At 41.0% G+C, this 22,661-nt stretch overlaps 1 protein-coding gene across 6 annotated transcripts in view; it reads left to right on the top strand.

Annotated features, from left to right (window-relative positions):
* The window catches only part of ALS2 (alsin Rho guanine nucleotide exchange factor ALS2), a 68,956-nt gene extending 46,951 nt beyond the window's left edge, over window positions 1-22,005 (top strand). For all 6 annotated transcript variants that reach the window (XM_075118080.1, XM_048869432.2, XM_048869434.2 and 3 more), the window contains 13 exons: window positions 1,130-1,241; window positions 1,565-1,642; window positions 1,742-1,875; window positions 3,855-4,022; window positions 6,241-6,358; window positions 7,106-7,263; window positions 8,884-9,006; window positions 10,296-10,472; window positions 11,360-11,405; window positions 15,126-15,187; window positions 16,176-16,325; window positions 16,615-16,711; window positions 20,665-22,005. In XM_075118080.1, the coding sequence (XP_074974181.1) occupies window positions 1,130-1,241; window positions 1,565-1,642; window positions 1,742-1,875; window positions 3,855-4,022; window positions 6,241-6,358; window positions 7,106-7,263; window positions 8,884-9,006; window positions 10,296-10,472; window positions 11,360-11,405; window positions 15,126-15,187; window positions 16,176-16,325; window positions 16,615-16,711; window positions 20,665-20,703 (1,462 nt within the window). In that variant the 3' untranslated portion in view covers window positions 20,704-22,005. The remainder of the gene's footprint in view (window positions 1-1,129; window positions 1,242-1,564; window positions 1,643-1,741; window positions 1,876-3,854; window positions 4,023-6,240; window positions 6,359-7,105; window positions 7,264-8,883; window positions 9,007-10,295; window positions 10,473-11,359; window positions 11,406-15,125; window positions 15,188-16,175; window positions 16,326-16,614; window positions 16,712-20,664) is intronic.
* Window positions 22,006-22,661: the final 656 nt, after the last annotated feature.

Genomic DNA, 22,661 nt, shown 5'->3' with positions numbered 1-22,661 from the left:
AATGGCCTTATCTTTCTTGAGTGCTCCTTTAGCACCTTCATCATTCAGTGACCCCACTGCTTGTTTGGCAGTTTCCTGCTTCTGATGTACATAATTTTTTTTGCTGTAGTTTTTGAATCTTTGGCTAGTTGCTCTTCAAATTCTTTCTTGGGCTGCCTAATTATACTTTTACACGTGACTTCCAAGTGTTCATGCTCCTTTTTATTTTCTTCAATAGGGTTTAACTTCCAGTTTTTAAAGGATAACTTTTTTTGCCTCTAACTGCTTCTTTCATTTTGTTTACCCATAATGGCACTTCTTTGATCCTCTTACTATGTTTTTCAATTTTGGGGTACACATTTAATTTGCACCTCTATTATGGTGTTTTAAAAAAGTTTCTATGTAGGTTGCAGGCCTTTCACTTTTGTGACTTATACCTTTTTAATTTCTGTTTAAATAGCTTCCTAATTTTTGTGTATTGCCCTTTCTGAAGTTAAATGCTACTGTGGTGGGCTCTTTTGGTGAGTTGTTTTTCTCCCCATGAAGATGTTAAACTTAATTATATTACGATTGATATTATCAACCAGTCCAGCTATATTCACCTCTTGATCTGATCCTGTGCTCCTCTTCGGACTAAATCAAGAATTGCCTCTCCTCTTGTGGGTTTCGGGACTAGCTACTCCAAGAAACAGTCCTTCATAGTGTCAAGAACATTCATCTCTGCATCCCATCCTAAGCTGACATGTACTCAGTCAGTATGGGGATAGTTGAAACCCCCCATTATTATTGAGTTTTCTGTTCTTTATACACTCAAATCTCCCAGAACATCTGAAATACTAAATTTCATAATAACACTCTTGCCACATCCAGTCATTTCAGAGTATTTTTAGTTAAGGTTAGTTTAGTTAAGTTAGTATTTTAGTTAAGGTTTATATATATTTCTGCTGGTGAGAATCCTCTTTCCATTAAACTAATTAAACCAGATTAAAAAACACCATACAGAGTTCAAATGTATGGCATGTGACTTCCTGAACTTGTGACATCACATTTTCAATGTCCTAGTGGAGCCCAATTGAGAGCAGATATAATAAGCACTTTTTCCTGTAAAAATTAGGCTATTTTATCTAGATATACTTTCCTATTTCTGCAGAGGAGAAAAATATATGGGAACATGGCAAGATGACCTCTGCCAGGGAAATGGTGTTGTGGTTACTCAGTTTGGACTGTACTATGAAGGAGCGTTTAGCAACAACAAAATGATGGTGAGTTGGACCTTAAACTATATATTCTTTTTTCCCCAGCTGTTTATCCTGTGCAGCACTCTACATATCACTATCAAAATCTAACACTTCAGTTCTGTCCTGTAATTTTAAAATAGTCTTTGTAATGACTGGTCTACATTTTACTGCAATCTCCTATAGTAGCTGTCACTTTAAAAAGTCAACAGTTGCCAGTGGATATAATCTGAGATCTCCTAGGATATCTCTATACCTAGAATGCGGTCTTTTTAATAGTGACTACTGTATATGCCATGTGTCCATAATTGCTCTGTTGTGTTAATTACGGGTTTTTTCCCTTTATATAGGGGACTGGGATTTTGCTTTCTGAAGATGATACAATTTATGAAGGAGAGTTTTCAGATAACTGGACCCTTAGTGGAAAGGTTGTAATTATACTTTTTGGGTACCTTTTTGTAAATTTGTTCTCTTCTTTGAATCATTTCTCAGTGGGATTCAGTTTAATTCTCTTTCTCCCCCACAAGGGAACCCTGACCTTGCCAAATGGAGATTACATTGAAGGTCTCTTCACTGGAGAATGGGGATCTGGGATAAAAATCACTGGAACCTACTTCAAACCCAGCTTGTATGACAGTGAGAAGGACAGACCTAAAGCATTGTGAGTTATGGGTGGGGAATCGCTGCTATTCTGATAGTATAGAGTAGTGCGTTTGAGTGTAACTGAAATCCATTACCAATCTCATTCAAAGCTAGCTACGTTCAGGAAAAAACATTTGATCTGGAACAGTGTCTTTTGACTTTCTGTAGCTTTCCTAGGGTCATTCACAGCAACTCTCTGGTTGGAGAAGGGTCAGGGCATGGCATTACTGCATTGCATTGCTGAGCAGGAATTGCGGGCCCTTGAAGACAAGGTGCAGGATGGTGGACTTTGGGAGGCTTACTTTTCTCTCATGGTTTTTCCTTTCTTCTCCCAAGAACACTAGCTGGGGGTGAAGATAATGACCGCTTCAGAACGCAAGTTATATGACTGTGTTTAGAGACTGCAGGGGAAAAGAATGGGATAGTTTATATTTGCAGGATTGTTGGCCACAGACCTTTTGACCTGTCATTAGTTCTGTGGAGAAATCTGTTTTTAAAAAAACCCAACATATTAGTAGAACTAGGGCTGTGCAGAGAAAGTAGCTAACAGCAACTGGAAATGTACTGGGGGAACCTCCTGGATCACAAACGATGGTGTTTTCACACCTTGGCAAAGCTAATTCTAGAAAACATCAGGAACAAGTGGCACGTTGGGTTAGTCTGCTGACTTGTTGTCTCTAAGACCTGTGTTTGAGTCTCTTTTTAAGTCATAACGAAGATACATTTTGATTTCATCCTTGTTCTCATTTGTCCAAAAATTCATTGGCAGAGCTGTGGATGAAGCTTCACAGTATTTACTAGCATTGTGCCTGGTTATACTTGTATTATAGATTCTTCAGTTTCAGGATCACTAAAGCTCACTCTGAAATTTCAGAAACGTATGTTAGAATGAGAACTATAACCCACGTGTATTTACTTGGCTAGCTTGTCACTGTGCTTCCTGAAGCATTCACTGGTAGTTTCTTTTGACAGCAGTGACACCTACAACCTAATGCAAAGTTAAACAGGCATCCCTGCTGAACTGAACACTTGCAGTCTTAGCTAGCTGTCTGCTTTTCACCCCAGTAGGGAGTCTATGAATAAATGTATGTACACACTTGTGAAGACTGGCTGTGAAACAACAAGAGTTCTATCTCTTTTTTTTTTTCCAAGTTGCCTTGATGTTCGTAATCTATTGGTATCGTTGTGAAAAGGGCTAGCGCCCACCTTTTGTGATAGTATGAAACTAGACAAAGTTTCAGTCAAAGTGCTGGCAGTTCTCATTGTGCTTAGTTCTCAAGTGCTGTGAAATAAATTGAATACTAATAAAAAACTATCCATATCGATAACATCTTAATGGCTATACATAAATCTGTATACAACTGTCGATCACTGGTAACTTTTGTTCATTCTGGGGATCTCCAGGCTTTTTTTCTGGGAGTATCAACAATGGTGAAAGTAGACACAGCCAAATGCAGCACATTCCTTTGTCTCAAAACCATTTATTACATCAAAGCAATGCATATTTGAGGAACCACATGTGTTCCATATTATAACAGATTATGTGTCTCATAGGAAGACACTATTAAAAAGAGTAGACTGACATTTCTAGCTGTGGAAGGGGTATCAGTTTCTGTTTAATCTGTTAATGTTATTAGGTACACAGATTGCTGTACATTTCAAGGCTTCTCTTTGCAGTGAGAAACATAAGGGCCATGCTAATCCTTAAATGAACTCTTCAGAAATTTTTGATAGTCAAACTACTCTAGATCAGAGTAGTTCTAGATTCAATCCTAACGCTTAACAGAAAAGATATTTTATATACCAGGTCAGTTTACAATGGTCCAATAATAACATTAGACACAAGACTTAATATTCATATAATCTTAAATGTTCAGATTTCCTCAAACAAGTGTGAATATCTTACAAGCACACAGATATAATTAGGTGCAGTTTCACACTGGGTTGTGTTCCAAGACTGTCTGAAATCAGAGTGGCATTTGGTGATGATTTTATCAGGAGGAAGCTTGGAAACCTAGCCGTGCCTGCTGATGAGAAATGGAAGGCAGTGTTTGAAGAATGCTGGCACCAGCTGGGTTGTGAGAATCCAGGCCAGGGAGACAGATGGAAGGCTTGGGACAGCATTGCTGTGGCTCTGACCACCAACCGCCGTCAACACAAAAACAGGTTAGTGTCCAGAAGTATAGTAGCCAGGATGAAGAAATTATTTCAGAAGAAGCTGGGATCACACCAAGGGAAGACTAGGAAAACTTCTTTGAGATATCTATAGTTAATGAAAATTTCAGAAGTGCATTGTTTAACTTCACCTCATAATGCAAAATCTCTTTTTCAGAACAGATCCGTTGGTAGGAGATAGTTTAGATCATTACAGATGGTGTTATACATATTTTGCAATATATGTGTGAGTGGATACAGGTGTCAGAGTGCAGGGCAACTGCACCTGTATTCACTCCCTCTCGTCCTTCATCGGTACCCACTCATAAGCTTTCAGCTCCCTAGTCATTGCCTCTCTTGGGTGGAGAGACATGTCTGTCTCCTGACTGACTGCACGGTTTTCAGGCTGCACAGTTCCCTACCTTCACTGAGTACCCCAGCAAGTCAGACTACCTAAGTAGGCCTTCTTTGTTTTTCTCCTCAGAGGCTGTAAACCGCATAATTGCCCATAGGTATAAGTTAGCTACACCGCCCTTTCTAAGCAAGTATATTTATTCTTAAGGTGAAAGCATTACAGAGAAAACATAAAAAAAATCACAAACAAAAGAACCTACCTACATGCTAATATGTTTACCAGAGATTACCCTAACTATAACAAGGGCTCTGGCAGTGGCAGGTGAACAGTTCTTCAAACCCACAAAGGAGTCACAAGTTCATAACAGCTGTTAGCTCAGAAGAAACACATCTATGAATCTGAATCTTTTCTTTATAGAGTTTGGGTCTTTGATCTGCGGAGACCCTGAATAGGTAATCAGCCAGACAATGGGTTTCTCTTCAGAATGGGTCTGGAGGGCAGAATTCCATCCTTCTTCTTCAAGTATTTCCTAGGGGGTACCCATTCAACTGAAAGTTGTCTTGTCTGATTCATTTTTAAGAGTCCTTTTGAAGCTCATAACACCACCCACTCATATCTCCCCACCACTAAAGACCATACATACAATCCCACACTAATACATAAACATTTGCTTTCGTAATAAAATGAATTCCTAAGATATTTTAACTTAATTCAGTAAGGTTTGTCCAGGATATGTTGGGAAAGTGCCATATCTGTCACAACAGATTGATATGTATTAGAGATTTTCCTTAAACATATTTGTATATTTACATAAGTGTCTATATCTTAAGTTATTTTAAATCATGTTTAGAAACAGTCATGATCTGTTTTGAAGTATATTTAAAATATACAGTACAGTTGCATCTGAAAAAGTGGTTTTTTACCCATGAAAGCTTATGCCCAGATAAATCTGTTTAGTCTTTAAGGTGCAACTGGACTCCTTGTTTTGTGGATAACTAACACAGCTACCCCCTGATACTTGACAGTGAAGTAAAAACTCTGTAATAGAGGATTTAGTTAGTACAGAACATAATCCAACTTTTATACTTCTCAGAATGATTCATAATGTATTTGAAAAGTTCAAATAAGAAATAAAAGCTGCGGAGAAGAGACGCTGAGGTAGAAGCTAGGGAGAAGATTTGAAATTTGGAGATCGCTAATAAAGAAAATAGGTACAGAAAGGCTTTAAAGAGCTTTAGGGAAGGCTCTTGTACCAAGTGTGTCAATTGTGCAAAGGAAAAGAGGAAGTTGGCATTAGATGAAGGTGGGAGAGATCCAAGAGACAGCTGGAGCAAATCTATGCAGGGTTTTTCAGACAAGTAGCCATTTTGAACATGATACTGAAATCAGTGTTCAACTCCATGGATATTTCTACCAAAGAGATATAGTGAGGTCATGTTGTTTCATAGACATGACAAAGTGGGCAGCAGCATTCTGCACATCCTGGATTCTGTAGAGGTGAGATTTTTGGAAGGCCACAGAGAAGTAAATTGCAGTAGCAGAGTTGAGAAGAGATAAAAGTATGGATGAGGACTTCAGCAGAGATGAAATTGAGGCAATATTGTTCAAGTGGTGATAGGCACATTTGCATGTATTAGATGCAGAAGGAGCAAGAAAGTTCAGTGTGAACCACAGTGTCAACATTTAAGAGGTTTGAGAAGGGAAGTGTTTCCTAATATACCATTTATCCTCCCACCACACTTTAAGACATATAATTAAAAAAAAATTTTTTTGTCATATATCTTTAGACTGTAAAATCTGATTAAATATATGCACATGTACTGTACCTATTTCATGTATAATCCATACAATATCTCTGTCCTTATATCTCTACAGCCCAGAACTATTGAGTCGTTCACACACTCAGACACTGGAGAGTTTAGAGTTCATTCCACAACATGTTGGTGCCTTCACACTAGAGAAATATGAAAATATCAAGAAATATTTAATAAAGGTATCGTGAGCATCCTCTAATATTGCTGGCTGTTGTCTATAAAGCATGATTTCAGGTGTCGTAACTTGTTCATTTCCACTTAAATTATCCAGCTGATTTCAGTCAGTATCAATGTACAGTGTCTTACTCTCTGTAGTAAGGTCCTAGTTAAGTTCTTGCTCTCTCAAGTAATTGCCAAATTCACCTAACCAACCAATTATTAAGAAAAATATATGGGTACTACTTTCTCTAAAGTTTGAGCCCTCATGGTCACTTCTCTGGTAATACCAATCTGCTCGTGGAGTCTGTTCCTTGCTTCTTATGTTTCATCACCCTAAAAAGTGTTTGGGTCCCAATAGAGCATTCTGTAGAATTCTGAAGTGCTTGTGAGGTTACTGAAATATTTTGTGGGTTTTCTGTATAACTGCATAGATGATTTGCTGAATTACCTGAGGCGGCTGTAGTGTGAATTCTTACCTAATAGAGGAGTTTGCTACACTTTTCAGCTAAGTGTAAACTTTACGGTCAAAATAAAGTTTTGACTATTTCTGAAGTTAGTTTATATGTGTAGTATGTTGTATGTAGTTGATATGCATGTATAACTTTTTAAAAAGGTTAAATTATTGAACCTTGAGTAGTTGAACTGAGACTCCTGCTTGCGTCTCTTGTACTCAAGTTTTTTATTCATAAGGGATAACATTTCTGTCTCTTGGATCTGTGTCTTACTGCTGCATAGCTGGTGACTCTGATTAATACCTCTCCAAACAGGCCTGTGACACCCCTCTCCACCCTCTGGGGAGGCTTGTAGAGACATTAGTAGCTGTGTACAGAATGACTTACGTTGGAGTGGGAGCCAATCGGCGGTTACTACAGGAGGCAGTAAGAGAAATTAAATCCTACCTCAAACGCATTTTCCAGTTGATCAGGTAAGAAGCATCACGTTTTAAGTTAGATTGCTTCTGGATGTACTGAAAAACATTTCATTCTCCTAATCTGGTTAGTATTAATTTGGCTCTGTGTACCAGCATTCCTCTTAAATTTGAAAAGAGTCATGATAGGATTCTGTGCTTAGCTGACTTGATGAATCTGGACAGAAAACCCTTTCCCCCTGAAAGCTCTGTCCACAGTGGAACCCATTAAGGCTCTGTCCACAGTGGAAGGCATTCTTCAGTGTGGTTGTTTCTAGCTGGGCGCTAAGGGCTTGTCCACATAGTGCATTAGTCAGCACTAGAGGAGTGTAAATTCTAGTGCACACTAGCATGTTGTGCACTAACTGGCCTGTTTCAAAGAGTGCTACAGTAATGCAGCTTTGTAGTGGATGCCAGCCCAGTTAGTATGCAACACACTAGAATTTACGCCCGTCTAGTGTGGACTAGTGCATCATGTAGACCAGCCCTAATGTCTGATTCCAAACCAGTGTGTACAGGGGATGTTTGAGGGGATGGTATTCGAGCAGTATATAAACCAAGCTCAGACACATAGCACAGGGTTCACAGAGTGTGTTCCGTAAGAATTCTTGGTAGTAATCTCCATTCACACTAAAGTGAAGAGCTGTGCTTAGATTCTTGCTAGCTGCTATAGTTATAGTACAGTAAGTAATTTTCAAAGCTATTATTCTACCATGGATATCTGCATTTTTGGTGTAGATGTAGATATTAATATAGTTAAGGTTTGTGCAAAACTGCATGTTTTAGTTTAATTTTGACTAGGAAAACAGTACACCAACATACACTGAGACTTTTAACTAAATCTTATGGTTACACATGTGGACGCATACTGTGAACCCTAGTGTAAGCTTTTTAAAGATCGTGTATTTTAAATAAGAAATCTGAAACTCTGAATAAGAAAACTGTAGGATATTCAAACACATTTTAAGTTTGTTTGTTTTTTCCAAGCCAAACAGTAGTTGCACTCTGCAAACCTTCTGACAGTGTGCTACTCTGTCCAGGTCGGTAGTTGATGACAATTTCAATTATTAACTACTAAGGAGAGGATGAACTGTAAAATAAGGATATGTGGGATGAAAATCTTCAATTAGGAGAACAATTCTCTTTCAACTCCAGTATACCCTAATTCATTCTCTGTGCTATATCGCATAATTTCATACTTGTTTTCTGTCTCCAAATTTTCCAGGAATCTGACTGTTCTTGAGCACTCTTGTGAGGTTGTATGATGTCAATAGTTTATAGTTTCTTAAAATTACTGGTCCCAGATGTAGCTTAATGAGATTGTCATATCTTAAAAAAAGACACTATCTTCCCTGAATAGTTAGCTAATTAAGAGAGGAACCAAATGAAAAAGAAGCTAAGGAAAAATAACCTAATTAATGTATATCAAGCTGTTTCTGTTTGTGTCATAAGCTTAAGTAATTGGATATGGCTTTGCTGCTAGGCTCACGCAGGAGAAATCACCATGTGCACCTTGTGTTAGAAAAATGTGTCTCAAATAAATAACTTCCCCTGCTTTTCCTGAGGAGTATGAATATATTAGCTATTTATGGACTCTTCTAATAAATCAAGTGATGCAATTATGATTTTATTTTTGAGGTTCTTGTTTCCTGATCTTCCTGATGAGGGCAGCACAATTCCACTCTTGGTGACTGAGACAAAGAGAAGGAAATCCTTCTGTAGTGGGAAAATGGACTCCAGATCAGAATCTCCTGAACCAGGGTGTGTAGGGGAAAAATCATCTCCAATAAACTACTCAGTTCATAAACTAGTACCCAATTCATAAAGCAATCCCTTCTTAGGAAAGCATTTAAGTATGTGCTTAAGTGCTGTCCTGAACTGGAACCTTAGATTTGTACCTATGTTAAATCTTTTTTCCTTGGAAAGTGTGTCTAGTAAGGAGGGCGGAAAAATAGCTTTTGGCTCTGAGGACAGATTGTCCTAAGCAAACATCCATGTGAATTCACAAAAAATATTTAATTCTGAGTGGCCTAAAGTAGAGACTAAATGCAAATACCATACTTGAATGGCTTGGAGAGGAGTGTTACATTATAGTTCAAATTTTACATACAAGTTTTGAATTAGAATTGAAGGAACTGCATGCAGTTCTGATCACCCCATCTCGAAAAAGATACATTAGAACTGGGAAAGGTACAGAGAGAGGCAACAAAAATAATGAGGGGTATGGAACCATTTCCATATGAGGAGAGATTAAAAACACTGACACTGCTTAGCTTGGAAGAGACAACGGGGGGTGGGGAATATGACAGAGGTCTATAAAGTCAAGAATAGTGTGGAGAAAGTGAATAAGGAAGTGTAATTTACCTCTTCACATAACACAGAATCCAGGGGCACCCTATGAAATCAATAGGTGGCAGGTTTAAAACAAACATAAGGAAGTATTTCTTCACACAACGTACAGTCAACCCATGCAACTGCTTACCAGGGGATGATGTGGAGGCCAAAAGTATAACTGAGCTCAAAAAGTATCAGATAAATTCATGGCTATAGGTCCATCAATGGCTATTAGCCAAGATGGTCAGGATCATAACCCCATGCTCTAGGTGTCCCTAAACCTCTGACTGCCAGAAGCTGGGACTGGATGACAGGATGGATCACTTGATGCATTGCCCTGTTCTGTTCATTCGCTCTGAAGCATCTGGCACTGGCCACTGCCAGAAGACAGGATACTGGACAAGATGGATCTTTGATCTGACCCAGTGTGGCTGTTCTTATGGCCTTATGTAGGAAAGTCTACTTGGTACCTATTTGGTGTTACAGCATTGTACCTGGACTGTGTTGTTAAATAAAGGATCTTACTCATAAGTGTAACTTTAGCACAAGTGTTAATTCCTTAACCTGCACCCTCTCCTAATCCTCCTCCCCCAACTGAACATACCCTGAAATGGCTATGTATATGTTCTAATTGTTTGGCTCAATTCATTTTCTATAAATGTGTGTCTTGGTTCTCTCCCCCCCCCCACCCCTTTTGTCTTTTCTGCTTTTTTCAGTTATGTGGTAACCAGTTCTGGGCTGCTGCTTCCTGTGTTGTTACCACGACTCTACCCTCCTTTGTTTATGTTATATGCCTTAGACAATGAACGCGAAGAAGATATTTACTGGGAATGTGTTCTTCGTCTAAACAAACAGTCAGATACAGCTCTTCTGAGCTTTCTTGGAGTTCAGATGTGAGTATGCTGTTAAAAGTAATGGCCTTAACACTAAAACAAAAATGTGATATTTGGAAAATGATGGCCAAGTGAAGGCACTGTACCAGAAAACTTCCTATGCCAGTGGCTCTCGACCTACTTATCATTGTGGGCCCCACAGACCTCTATATCCAGTGCCTGCCACCCAGAGACACCTCCACAGAGTGGAGCCACACGTGGAGGGCTAGGTGGCAGCCCCGACCCTGGACCTAGGTGTGGAGCCGGGCGGCAGCCTGGACCCTGACCCCGCAGGGCCATCCGGCAGTCCCGAGACCAACCCCGACCCTGACTCTCTGGGGAGCTGAATGGCAGCCCCGGGCCCTCGCCATGTGGGGCCAGCAACTCCAACCTGGCTAGGCAGTCGGGAACCCAGACCCCATGTGTCTCGACGGCCATTAGCACACAGCTGGGCCCCAGTTGTGTGCTAATTGAGCTGCGGTTTGAGAACTGCTGTCCTTTGCGCTATGAATCTCTCATGGGCTGTTCTATATTTCCTTTTCTTTTATTATCAGAACATTTATATGTAACTGTATCTTTGCAGTAAATAGTATGTGAGGGGGCTGATCACACACGCTCATTTTAAACTAATATGGGACTTGGTCATAGGAAAAGAAGTAGCCTGATAACTTTTTAGTTATGTAAAATTTGCTTAAGCGGCATGGCAATTCTTAAAGAACTCGAGGGTAGTGTTCCAAATTATAGTATTTTCCACTATTTCTGCTAAGTGTAGGTAATCATGTGGTGGAGGGAGGAAATTAGAAAAATCTTGAGGGTCCCTTTCTGTGCATCAAGCAAAAGAGAAGTTAAAATCACTTTTTAAAAACAACAACTCATTCTGTTAATTGAATACATGTGGTTTCTTACAGCAAATTTTGGCCAGTGACTGTGTCCATCCTTGGAGAAAATAAAAAGGTATATCCACTTTTTAATGCAACAGAGGAATATGTGAGCTCACATGCTTGGCAATACATTTATTATGCTCTTATTTTTCCTTTGTGCTTACATCTTTTGTATGTATTTTAAAGCTACATTAGACTTCCTTACTGTAAGCAGCTGTCACTTCAGAAGTGCAGCTCTATCCAGAATTTCCTTATTCCATATATTAGAGGATGCATAGTTCTGAGAACCTGTAATATTTTAAAAGAAGCCTGCATCTGTTTTGTTTGGTCCACAGTTGTGAAAGAGGATGAGGTTAGAAACATCTCTTACCAGGATAAGCTGTAAATTGCATTTGATAAAGACTTTTAAAAAATAGAGTAATACCACTTTTATTGTAGATCATCACCAAAAAAGGCATTATTAATAAGGATGATAAAGGAACAGATTATACAGTTAGGAACAATAGCCACTTTAGAGTAGCCAGTTTCCGTTTTCTGCTAATGGTGGTTTAACAATCAGACGTCTCTTACTAGTTTAAGTATATGGCTAGATTTATGCTGTGGAGGAAGAAAAATGTGGAAGACTTAATCAAAAACGTCAAATTCAATTTTCCATGGAGATGCAGAGTCTTTCAGTTTTAGGTCATTACTTCAGTCAGCACAGGTCAGTAGTGACCAAATTTCTTTCCCATCAGATGGTTGCTATTATGTGAGACTATTTTGGTGGTCTCCTTCCAATTCGTTTTAGACAAGTATCACCATCTCAGAAATTTTCAGTATAATTCACTCTAATCAGTCTCCTGGTTGGTATCATGAGGAGTGAGGCGAAGGACTGAATAAAAAAAGACTGAATTTCTCTGCCTCTGGACTTGGCCCTTCCAGATGAGAGTTGAGATCTGTTGGTGGGGCAGTATGAAGAAACCTACGTAAACATTGCCCAGACAGGTAACAGTTTTGTTGACAGAGGACTTCAATTTCTTAAGTCAATCCAGCATCTTTTGTGAGCCCCAAAATCACTTTATAAAAATATACTTTTATTTTACTGCATTTTTCTCACTCATATGTAATACAGGTTTCAGAGTAGCAGCCGTGTTAGTCTGTATCCACAAAAAAGCCAGGAGTACTCGTGGCATCTTAGAGACTAACAAATTTATTAGAGATTAAGCTTCCATGGGCTACAGCCCACTTCATCAGATGCATTGAATGGAACATATAGTAAGAAGATATAGATACACACATACAGAGAAGGTGGAAGTTGCCATACAAACTATAAGAGGTTAATTAATTAAGATGAGCTATTATCAGCAGGAGAAAAAAAACTTTTGTAGTGATAATCAAGATGGCCCATTTAGATAGTTGACAAGAAGGTGTGAAGATACTTAACATGTGGAAATAGATTCAATATGTGTAATGACCCAGCCACTCCCAGTCTCTATTCAAACCCAAGTTAATGGTATCTAGTTTGCATATTAATTCAAGCTCAGCAGTTTCTCGTTGGAGTCTGTTTTTGAAACTTTTCTGTTGCAAAATTGCCACCCTTAAATCTTTTACTGAGTGGCCAGAGAGGTCGAAGTGTTCTCCTACCAGTTTTTGAATGTTATGATTCCTGATGTCAGATTTGTGTCCATTTATTCTTTTGTGTAGAGGCGGTCCGGTTTGGCCAATGTACATGGCAGAGGGGCATTGCTGGCACATGATGGCATATATCACATTGGTAGATGTGCAGGTGAACGAGCCTCTGATGGTGTGGCTAATGTGATTAGGTCCTATGAAGGTGTCAGTTGAATAAATATGTGGACAGAGTTGGCATCGGGCTTTGTTGCAAGGATAGGTTCCTGGGTTAGTGTTTCTGTTGTGTGGTGTGTGGTTGCTGGTGAGTATTTGCTTCAGGTTTTGGGGGCTGTCTGTAAGCGAGGACTGATCTGTCTCCCAAGATCTGTGAGAGCGAGGGATCATTTTTCAGGATAGATTGTAAATTTTTGATGATGCGCTGGAGAGGCTTTAGTTGGGGGCTGAAGGTGACAGCTAGTGGCATTCTGTTATTTTCTTTGTTGGCCCTGTCCTGTAGTAGGTGACTTTTGAGTACTCTTCTGGCTCTGTCAAGCTGTTTCTTCACTTCAGCAGGTGGGTATTGTAGTTGTAAGAATGCTTGATAGAGATCTTGTAGGTGCTTGTCTCTGTCTGAGGGGTTGGAGCAAATGCGGTTGTATCTTAGAGCTTGGCTGTAGACAATGGATCGTGTGGTGTGTCCTGGATGGAAGCTGGAGGCATGTAGGTAAGTGTAGCGGTCAATAGGTTTCCGGTATAAGGTGGTGTTTGTGACCATTGCTTATTAGCACAGTAGTGTCCAGGAAATGGACCGCTTGTGTGGATTGGTCTAGGCTGAGGTTGATGGTGGGATGGAAATTGTTTTAATCATGGTGGAATTCCTCAAGGGCTTCTTTTCCATGGGTCCAGATGATGAAGATGTCATCAATGTAGCGCAAGTAGAGTAGGGGCATTAGGGGACGAGAGCTGAAGAAGCGTTGTTTCAAGTCAGCCATAAAAATGTTGGCATACTGTGGGGCCATGCGGGTACCCATAGCAGTGCCGCTGACTTGAAGGTATATATTGTCCCCAAATGTGAAATAGTTGTGGGTGAAGACAAAGTCACAAAGGTTAGCCACCCGGTTTGCCGTGACATTATCGGGGATACTGTTCCTGACGGCTTGTAGTCCATCTTTGTGTGGAATGTTGGTGTAGAGGACTTCTACATCCATAGTGGCCAGGATGGTGTTTTCTGGAAGATCACTGATGGATTGTAATTTCCTCTGTCGGGGACAGATCAAGAAAGCAAGCAATCCAACTCCTATAGAGTTAGTAAGTAATCTAGCTAGAAAATGCGTTAGATTTTCTTTTGTTTTTGGCTTGTGACATTCACTGTGCTGGAGGGAATGTGTATCCCTGTTTTTGTGTCTTTTTGTAACTTAAGGTTTTGCCTAGAGGGATTCTCTCTGTTTTGAATCTGACTGCCTGTGATATTATCTTCCATTCTAATCTCAGAGTTGTTCTTTTATTTTTATTTTTTTTGTTCTTCTAATAAAGTTCTGTTTTTTAAGAATCTGATTGGGTACGCAAAAGAATAAATGGACACAAATCTGACATCAAGAATCATAATATTCAAAAACCGGTAGGAGAACACTTCGACCTCTCTGGCCACTCAGTAAAAGATTTAAGGGTGGCAATTTTGCAACAGAAAAGCTGTAAAAACAAACTCCAACGAGAAACTGCTGAGCTTGAATTAATATGCAAACTAGATACCATTAACTTGGGTTTGAATAGAGACTGGGAGTGGCTGGGTCATTACACATGTTGAATCTATTTCCACATGTTCAAGTATCCTCACATCTTCTTGTCAACGTCTAAATGGGCCATCTTGATTATCACTACAAAAGTTTTTTTTTCTCCTGCTGATAATAGCTCATCTTAATTAATTAGCCTCTTACAGTTTGTATGGCAACTTCCACCTTCTCTGTATGTGTGTATCTATATCTATATATCTTCTTACTATATGTTCCATTCAATGCATCTGATGAAGTGGGCTGTAGCCCACGAAAGCTTATGCTCTAATAAGTTTTAGTCTCTAAGGTGCCAAAAGTACTCTTGTTATATTTAATACAGTTGCATAGCTAACTTTGCAATAGCCATGTTCGCTTTCTTGTGAGCTGTCAGAGGTATTTACTAGAAAGATTCTGATCTTCTCCTGATTACCTAGGTGATACCAAACACAAAAGATGTCTGCTTTGCCTCAGCAGTTGAATGTTTACAACAGATCAGGTAATCCTTTCACTTTATCCCTTTGACTTGCTTTTCCTGCTCAGAATACTGCTTCAGTCTAAGGCTTTGTCTACACTGGAACTTCATGGGCAAAAAAAACCCAACATCCCCCGAACAACAACAGTTTTACAGACAAAAAGCGCTGTTGTGAACAGGAGCATTCTTCTGCCAACAAAGCTGCTGCCGCTTGTTGGGGGTGGAAGTCTTTTTTTTGTCGGTGGGAGAGCTCTCTCCTGCCAACAATCAGCAGCTACACTGCGTGCCTTTTAGCAGCACAGCTGAAGTGGCACAGCTGCGTTGCTAAAAGGTGGGTAGTGTAGGCAAAGCCTTAATTTATTTATTAGATTGTGATCTTCAGTTTGCCATTCACATTGTAACAAGAAGCCTTGAAAGACTTTTCCGTCTTTCTGCCAAAAATGTTAATAACTCTTCAAAGTGAGGAGGTGGGTGAGCCCTTTTGTGTGGGGGCAGTTGGTATCTTCTAGGCAGGTCTTTGTAAGCTACCTTGACAGAAACGAAAGGGAGAATATACTTAATCAATTGTGCACGTGCTTTTTTTTTTTTTTTTTTTTTTTTTTTTTTAAAGCAGTCAGGACAAAATGGCGTATTTATGGAGAGTTTTCACAGCTAATGGCTGGAAAAGACATCTCAGTTGCTGGTCGTCTTGTTTTAAAAATGTTTGAGTGGCAGTAATGAAGAAAGTCTTTTCGAACAGCAAGCACTGATTTAAAATAGCTTAATGTTGTTTTATGTTCAGTAATATCTCTTGATCTGGTTCACTTGCAATTCAGTATGCTGTGCAGGTGGTATATTCTTAGAAATGGGCAGCTTTTGATGGCTGTGATGCAAATGTGATCAGTGGCTGTTTTGAAGGGTGCTGTCTTTCTAGAAAAGAAAGAAAAAACACAAATGAACAAACTGTCTTTTTATTTAGTTAAGTCGATTTGCGGCTATTCATTGTAATCCTGATGGTTTCCTTTCCCAATAGTACAACCTTTACCCCATCTGACAAACTGAAGGTGATCCAGCAGACTTTTGAGGAGATCTCTCAGAGTGTGCTTGACACTCTTCAGGAAGACTTCTTGTGGTCAATGGATGACTTATTTCCTGTTTTTCTCTATGTGGTGCTACGAGCCAGGTGAGCTGTTTTAAAGTAATGTGAGAGAACCCACAGACCAACTAAAATTGTTTCCTGAATGGGAATGGTTTATTAAAGTTGAAATAGAACTGTATTCAGTACAGCTGGAGGGTCTTAAGGTAGTCTGTTAGTGCAGGTAGAGCTGTTAGCAACCCTAACTAGTTCAGCTAAAACAGTTCAGCCATTTCTGAGAAAAAGGCTGGAAAAAACATTTTGCCCATTTAAAAAAGATTCTTAAAGTATACAAGGCTAGAACAAAATATAATAGTGACTTTTCCTCATGTGACAGGATAAGGAATTTGGGGTCTGAGGTGCACTTGATTGAGGACCTGATGGATCCGTATCTCCAGCATGGGGAACAAGGCATCATGTTCACTACTCTGAAGGTGAGTACGAAATGTACACATCAACTGTCTAAAATTCCTATTCTCCTTTCTCTGGCAGCTAATAATCTTTGTACTCTTCCTATGGCAATGGCCACAACTAAGCCAATTTACATTTCAATGAAAGTTAGCAACAAATTCTTTCAACCACTTCTAGCACCACCCACTGATAAAATTTCAAGGTAACAAAGCCCTGTTAATGCTGGTTATTAATAAAATCGCATGTACATGTACAAAATCACTTCATGTTGCTCAGACTTAAACTTAGTGTGCTGGTTCTGATCTCTCTGTCACCAGAAAAATCAGATTCCTGGTATAAAGAGATTTGAACATGTGGCTCCTGTGATTACTGAGCTCTCTAGTGTATGGTAACTATTGATGTTCTGTTCTAGTGTGCAAGGGTTCCAAGTGTGGAAGTTGGAAGTGGGATTGCTTTTATGTCCTGGTGCAGCAGAGGGGAGGTGAACACTGCAGTTAAAATTCTAGGTGAAATATCAAAAAAATCTTATTTTTGTTAAATTAGTAACAACACAATCTGTCTGGTTCTTCAAGATGTGTTGCTCATGTCGATTCCATTCTAGGTGTGCGGTCATCAGAGATTTTTGCCTTAGCTGTATCCATAGGGTCAGCTGTGGCACCCCCTGGAGTGCTGTGCTCATACATCGGTGTATATGAGGAGCCGCTGGCCCTACACCTCTCAGTTCGTTCTTACTGCCCGTGGTGGTTAGTTGGAGCGCCTTTCCTTGCATAGCAAGGGCTCACGGTTTCTCCTCTTCTGACTTCGAGCCTTAAGGCCTTGTAAATAGCTGTTTATAGTAGTTAGTGTTAAGTATTTGTTAAGTGTAGTTAGAAGTTAGAGTCCAATCGGGGACTTCGTCCCAGGCGGGGCATGACCTGATCCCCAGGTTTAAGCCCTGTGTGGACTTTAACAGGCCTATGCTTGTAAGTGACCCCCACAGCAGCTGCCTCAAGTGCCGTTCGCCCTCCTGCCAGTCTTCCTCTCAGCACAAATCTTAAGTCACCCACTCCATGGGAGCACTCTCCGTCACGATACCGGTCGCCCCATCACCAGTCCTCCCCAACACCAGCAACAGTCCTCCCATCCCAAGCACCAATCTCCAGTGGCAACAGCCAGCAGACAAACACAGGGGCCAATGGCCCCATCGTGGTTACCAGAAGGGGATTCCTCCAGCACAGAAGGGCAGTTTAGCCCCTCTTCAAGACTACACCGGCATGATTGGGCAGCAGAGGCTGCGTTGACTTCTATGGCACTACCTTGGTAGCATGGCTGGACCCCGGGTTGGTGTTGGAGGGAGTTCCCTTTGCAGCCTCGTCGCTGACCCTGGTCTCCATTGCTTCAGACCTGGGCTAGGGAGCCCACCTGGGCAAGCTCAGCACCCAGGGCCATTGGTTGTGGGACAAGCTCACCCTCCATATCAACATCAGGGAGCTCAGAGGGGCTCATCTGGCCTGCCAAGCTTTCTTACCCCACCCCACCCAAGGGCAAGGTAGAGCAGATCTTGACAGATAATACCACCGGAATGTATTACATCAACAGGCAGGGCAGAGCCAGGTCATCAGCCCTTTGCCAAGAAGCTCTCTGCGTTTTGGGACTTGTGTGCCGCACCATTCATCTGGTAGCCACGCACCTGACCAGGACCAGGAACATATTAGCAGATCACCTCAGCAGGATCTTCTTGTCTCGCCACGAGTTGTCACTCCATCCAGAGAGGGTTAGTATAATCCTTCCAGAGGTGGGGGACTCCCCAGGTGGACCTGTTCGCATCCAGGCAGAACAGGAAATGCCATGTCTTCTGTTCACTCTGAGGGATGGAAAGGGGCTCCCTGTCAGATGGGTTTCTCAGGGGCTCTAATATATGCCTTCCAGCCAGTGCCGTTAATTCACAGGTTCCTTGTGAAGATCAAGCAGGACAGGGTGGTTATACTAATAGCCCCTGTCTGGCCTCGCCAGCACTGGTTTGGCATGCTGCCGAACCTTTTAGTAGCTGCCCCACTGCAGCTGCACCTCTGGCCAGATCTGCTGTCCCAGAACCACAGCAGCTTTCTGCACCTGAACCTGGAGGCGCTACACTTGACAGCATGGCTAAACTCAGACCAACGAGAATGCTCCGCCCACGTTCAGCAGGTCTTGGTGGGTAACAGGAAACCCTCCGCCAGAGTGGCTTACTTGGCCGAATGGAAAAGGTTCATGTGCTGGGCCTCGGAATGCCATATCTGGGCCTCGCAGGCCTCCCTGCAGGAGGTCATAGATTATTTTCTGCATTTCAAACTTCAGGGTTTGTCCTTGTCATCAATCAGGGTCCACCCAGCCGCTATTGCGGCCTTCCACCCTCCATTCCAAGGCAGGTCAGTCTTCACTCATGATATGACAACCCGTTTTTTGAAAGGTCTGGAGCGTCTCTACCTGCATGTCTAGGATCCCGTTCCTCTCTTGGATCTGAATCTCATGCTGTCGAGACTCATGGGTCCCCTCTTCAAGTCTCCTACTTCTCTCCTGGAAGGTTTTGTTGCTGGTTGCAATAACGTTGGCCCGCAGGGTGTCCAAGATCAGGGTGCTTGCTTCAGAACTGCCCTGTATGGTATTCTTCAGGATAAGGTCCAGCTGCGACCACACCTGGTGTTTCTACGCAAGGTTGTTTCCCAGTTTCATACTGGCCAGGACATATACTTACCACATATGCTTACATGTCTTCTTTCCAAAGCCTCATACATCAGATGATGAGTGCAGGCTGCACGCTGTGGATGTCAGGAGGGCATTGGCCTTCTATGTAGACAGGAAAAGGCTGCTCCGTAGGTCGATGCAACTGTTTGTGGCGGTGGCAGACAGAATGAGATGTCGCGCAGTGTCTACTCAAAAGATTTCATCCTGCATCATTGCCTGCATCCGCTTACTGCTAGAGCTGGCAAATGTGCCTCTGCCAGCACTCATGATGGCTTACTTCATCAGGGAAAAGAGGTCACCAACAGCCTTCCTGGCACAGGTTCTAATCAGAGATCTGTAGAGCCGCTACCTGGACATTTGTCCAGATGTTCGCATCTCATTATGCACTCGGCAAGCTTCAGACAACACTGGGTTTGGCAGAGCAATGTTGCAAGCTGCATGACCGTGAACTCTGAGCCCACCTCCATTGGACACTGCTTGTAAGTCACTTAGAATAGAATTGACATGAGCCAAGTACTTGAAGAAAAACCGGTTACCTACCTTTTTCGTATCTTGTTCTTCAAGATGTGTTGCTCATGTCCATTCCATTACCCGCCCTCCTGCCCCTCTATCGAAGTTGCCGGCAAGAAGGAACTGAGAGGCCATAGGGCTGGCAGTGCCTGATATACTGATATATGAGCACAGCACTCAAGGGGCGCCACAGCCAACCCTATGGATACCGCTAAGGCAAAAATCTCCAACAACCATGCACGTGGGCATGTGCACACCTAGAATGGAATGGACACGGAGTAACACATCTCAAAGAATAATCATGACAAAAAGGTAGCTAATTGTGGGGGGGGTTGCCATTGGTATGAGTATTTTCCCAAAGTTTCCAGTTGCTACCCACCTAAACTATATATGAAACAGTTTTTTGGAACTGAATGGCTGCCTAAGCTAGTTCTTTTTTCTAGCTACTCCTAGGACGTTTCATTGTAATGTCTGAGTATCCGGAGTCCCAAACCATCCTCCCACTCCATGAGGCGTTAAACACAATTTGAACTTAAAAGCTTAGACCTTCCCCCGATACTTCATGACATTTCACAAGATTGCCACACAGTGAATGTTGTCACTGCACAACTGATCACAGAAAGTCTAACTTCCTGGGCTTCTTGGGGGGCGGGAATTAAACCTATATATGTAGCACATTTTGTAGGTTAACTGGAGGGGGTGGGGAGGGGGAAATCATGGAAAGTAGTATTTTAAAATTGAACTGAATTTTGTTTCAATTCAGGCTTGTTACTACCAGATTCAACATGAAAAGCTGACCTAGATCGCCTCTGCAACCAAAGTAGATGAGTATCTACTGAGTGGAGCTTCAGCAACATCCATGTTCCTTAGAATGGCACTTACAACAGAGATATGTGGATATTGCTTCTGAACTCATATAAAGATTGAAAAAAACAAGTACTGAGGCCATCTAGAGGAAATGACAGAAGCAGAAAAGTAATACTTAAACTTGGCCTGTCCAACAGTTTCCAAGAAGAGAGACTATTTGCTGGTCTAAAGGAGGGATTGTTTGTTCTTCCCAAATTAGCAGTGTTTTTAAAAGGCATGACATCAACTTGGAGTTCATATGCAAAGAGTAGTCTGGGCATATGGCTTCTTAGACAATGGGTTTCTGGTTTTCCTGAATCTACCTGCACTGACCACAGATTCCTTTGAAAGGATTACATTGCATCATAGAACCACTCTGTGTCTTCCTGAATTAAGCTGCTAACTATGTTTGTTTCTGGAAAAGGGAAAAAAGAAGAAAAGTTACTATGTTAGTATTTATAATAGGCAGTTTACAGAATATCTGTCTGGAAGGGTTCTGATTGAATCATTTGTAGCAGGATTGCTGAAAGCAGCCCTTAGTTGCTGTTATGGAAATGATCAAATTGACATGGGCTCCTTTACATCTGTAGTGGTAAGAACATATCCTTTTTATTTAATTAACTTCATAAACAAAAAGCACTAGCAGGTTTGAATTTCATTGCTGAATTTGGTACTTCTAAAGTTTTTTTGCAGAGCTATTAGTTTAATTGTTCCTAGCCTTGCATTCTAAGGCCCAAGGATGAACAATGTGCAGGCTGTTTTTGGAACAGTTGTCTTGTGAAGTCCATGGTGCAGGAGAATGAGAATATGTTTTAAACTAAGTGACACTAGATTTGGATTGAGATTTTTGACTCCCTCCATTATGTTGTAGTTACTTAGCAAGGGAAAACTCACTGTTACATTCTCAAAGGTATTGTAAAACAAAAACTTAATCTCAGTGTTTGGGTTTTTGTGTGTGTGCATGTTCTTTTGTGGTTTACATTTATATTGATTTATACAAATAGTGCCAGTGAACATTTGGATACAATGGGTGCTGTTCTTTACCATGTCTGACAGAAAAGTGGGAGATGTATGAAATTTTCTCATGACTTACCTTGAATTAGCATAGCAAAGGCTAAATCGGTTTTTGAAATCAGAATCATGGCTTGTGTGTTGACCCTTTAAAAAACAGAAACAAAACTGTTCATTGAAACGCTGTTGGGAGCAGTGACTGTAACGTAGCACTTTTCATAATAAAGTAAAGAGTATTTGTCTTTGAGACTGTTTTTGTGGATGGTTGGAAAAAAGAAAATTAAAAGGTATAGCAAGAGTCTACTTAAAATGTCATTTAACACCTAACTGCTCAGAGATGATAAAGGAAGTATCTCTAGAGTCCCGCTAATATCTTTTTTTTAAAGGTGTCTCTTTAATGCAAATGATTGTTATCAAAGATGCACTTGCAGAGAAAATATTTAATAATTAAAATAACTATTTTTGATCCAAGTAACGTGTTTCCTACTGAATTTCAAAAACCTCTTAAGGGGAAGGAAGACTGCAGTGTATGGATTTTTGTTTTGGCTTTTTTTATTTAAAAAAAAGTATCTTACAACCATTTCTTCTTTCAGTAGATTCAGCTGTGTGTTCCATGTGGTTGTGCGCATGCCCATAGCACCAAAGCTGGAGAACTTTGCTGAGCAGTACCCGTAGGGGTGGTTCTCGCACCCTGTGGACTTAGCCCCTCTCCTGGCAGCTAGGGTCCAAGATCTGTGCGGTGTTTTCACCTCATGTTTTTGATCTCCGTTTTCTGAGTTTTTTCTCTAGATAATAGTAGTACGTTAGGTTTAGTTTAGTGTTAGAGTAGTTGGCTGCTCTGTGTGGTGCCCTCACCAGGGTTGAGGCATTGTACTCGATTCCCACGCAAGGTGCTTGTTGTGC

This window comes from Caretta caretta, chromosome 11, assembly GCF_965140235.1.
Source record: "Caretta caretta isolate rCarCar2 chromosome 11, rCarCar1.hap1, whole genome shotgun sequence".
NCBI lineage: Eukaryota > Metazoa > Chordata > Testudines > Cheloniidae > Caretta > Caretta caretta.
Note: the sequence above shows the minus strand (reverse complement) of the source record. Positions and strands in the feature narration are given on the sequence as shown.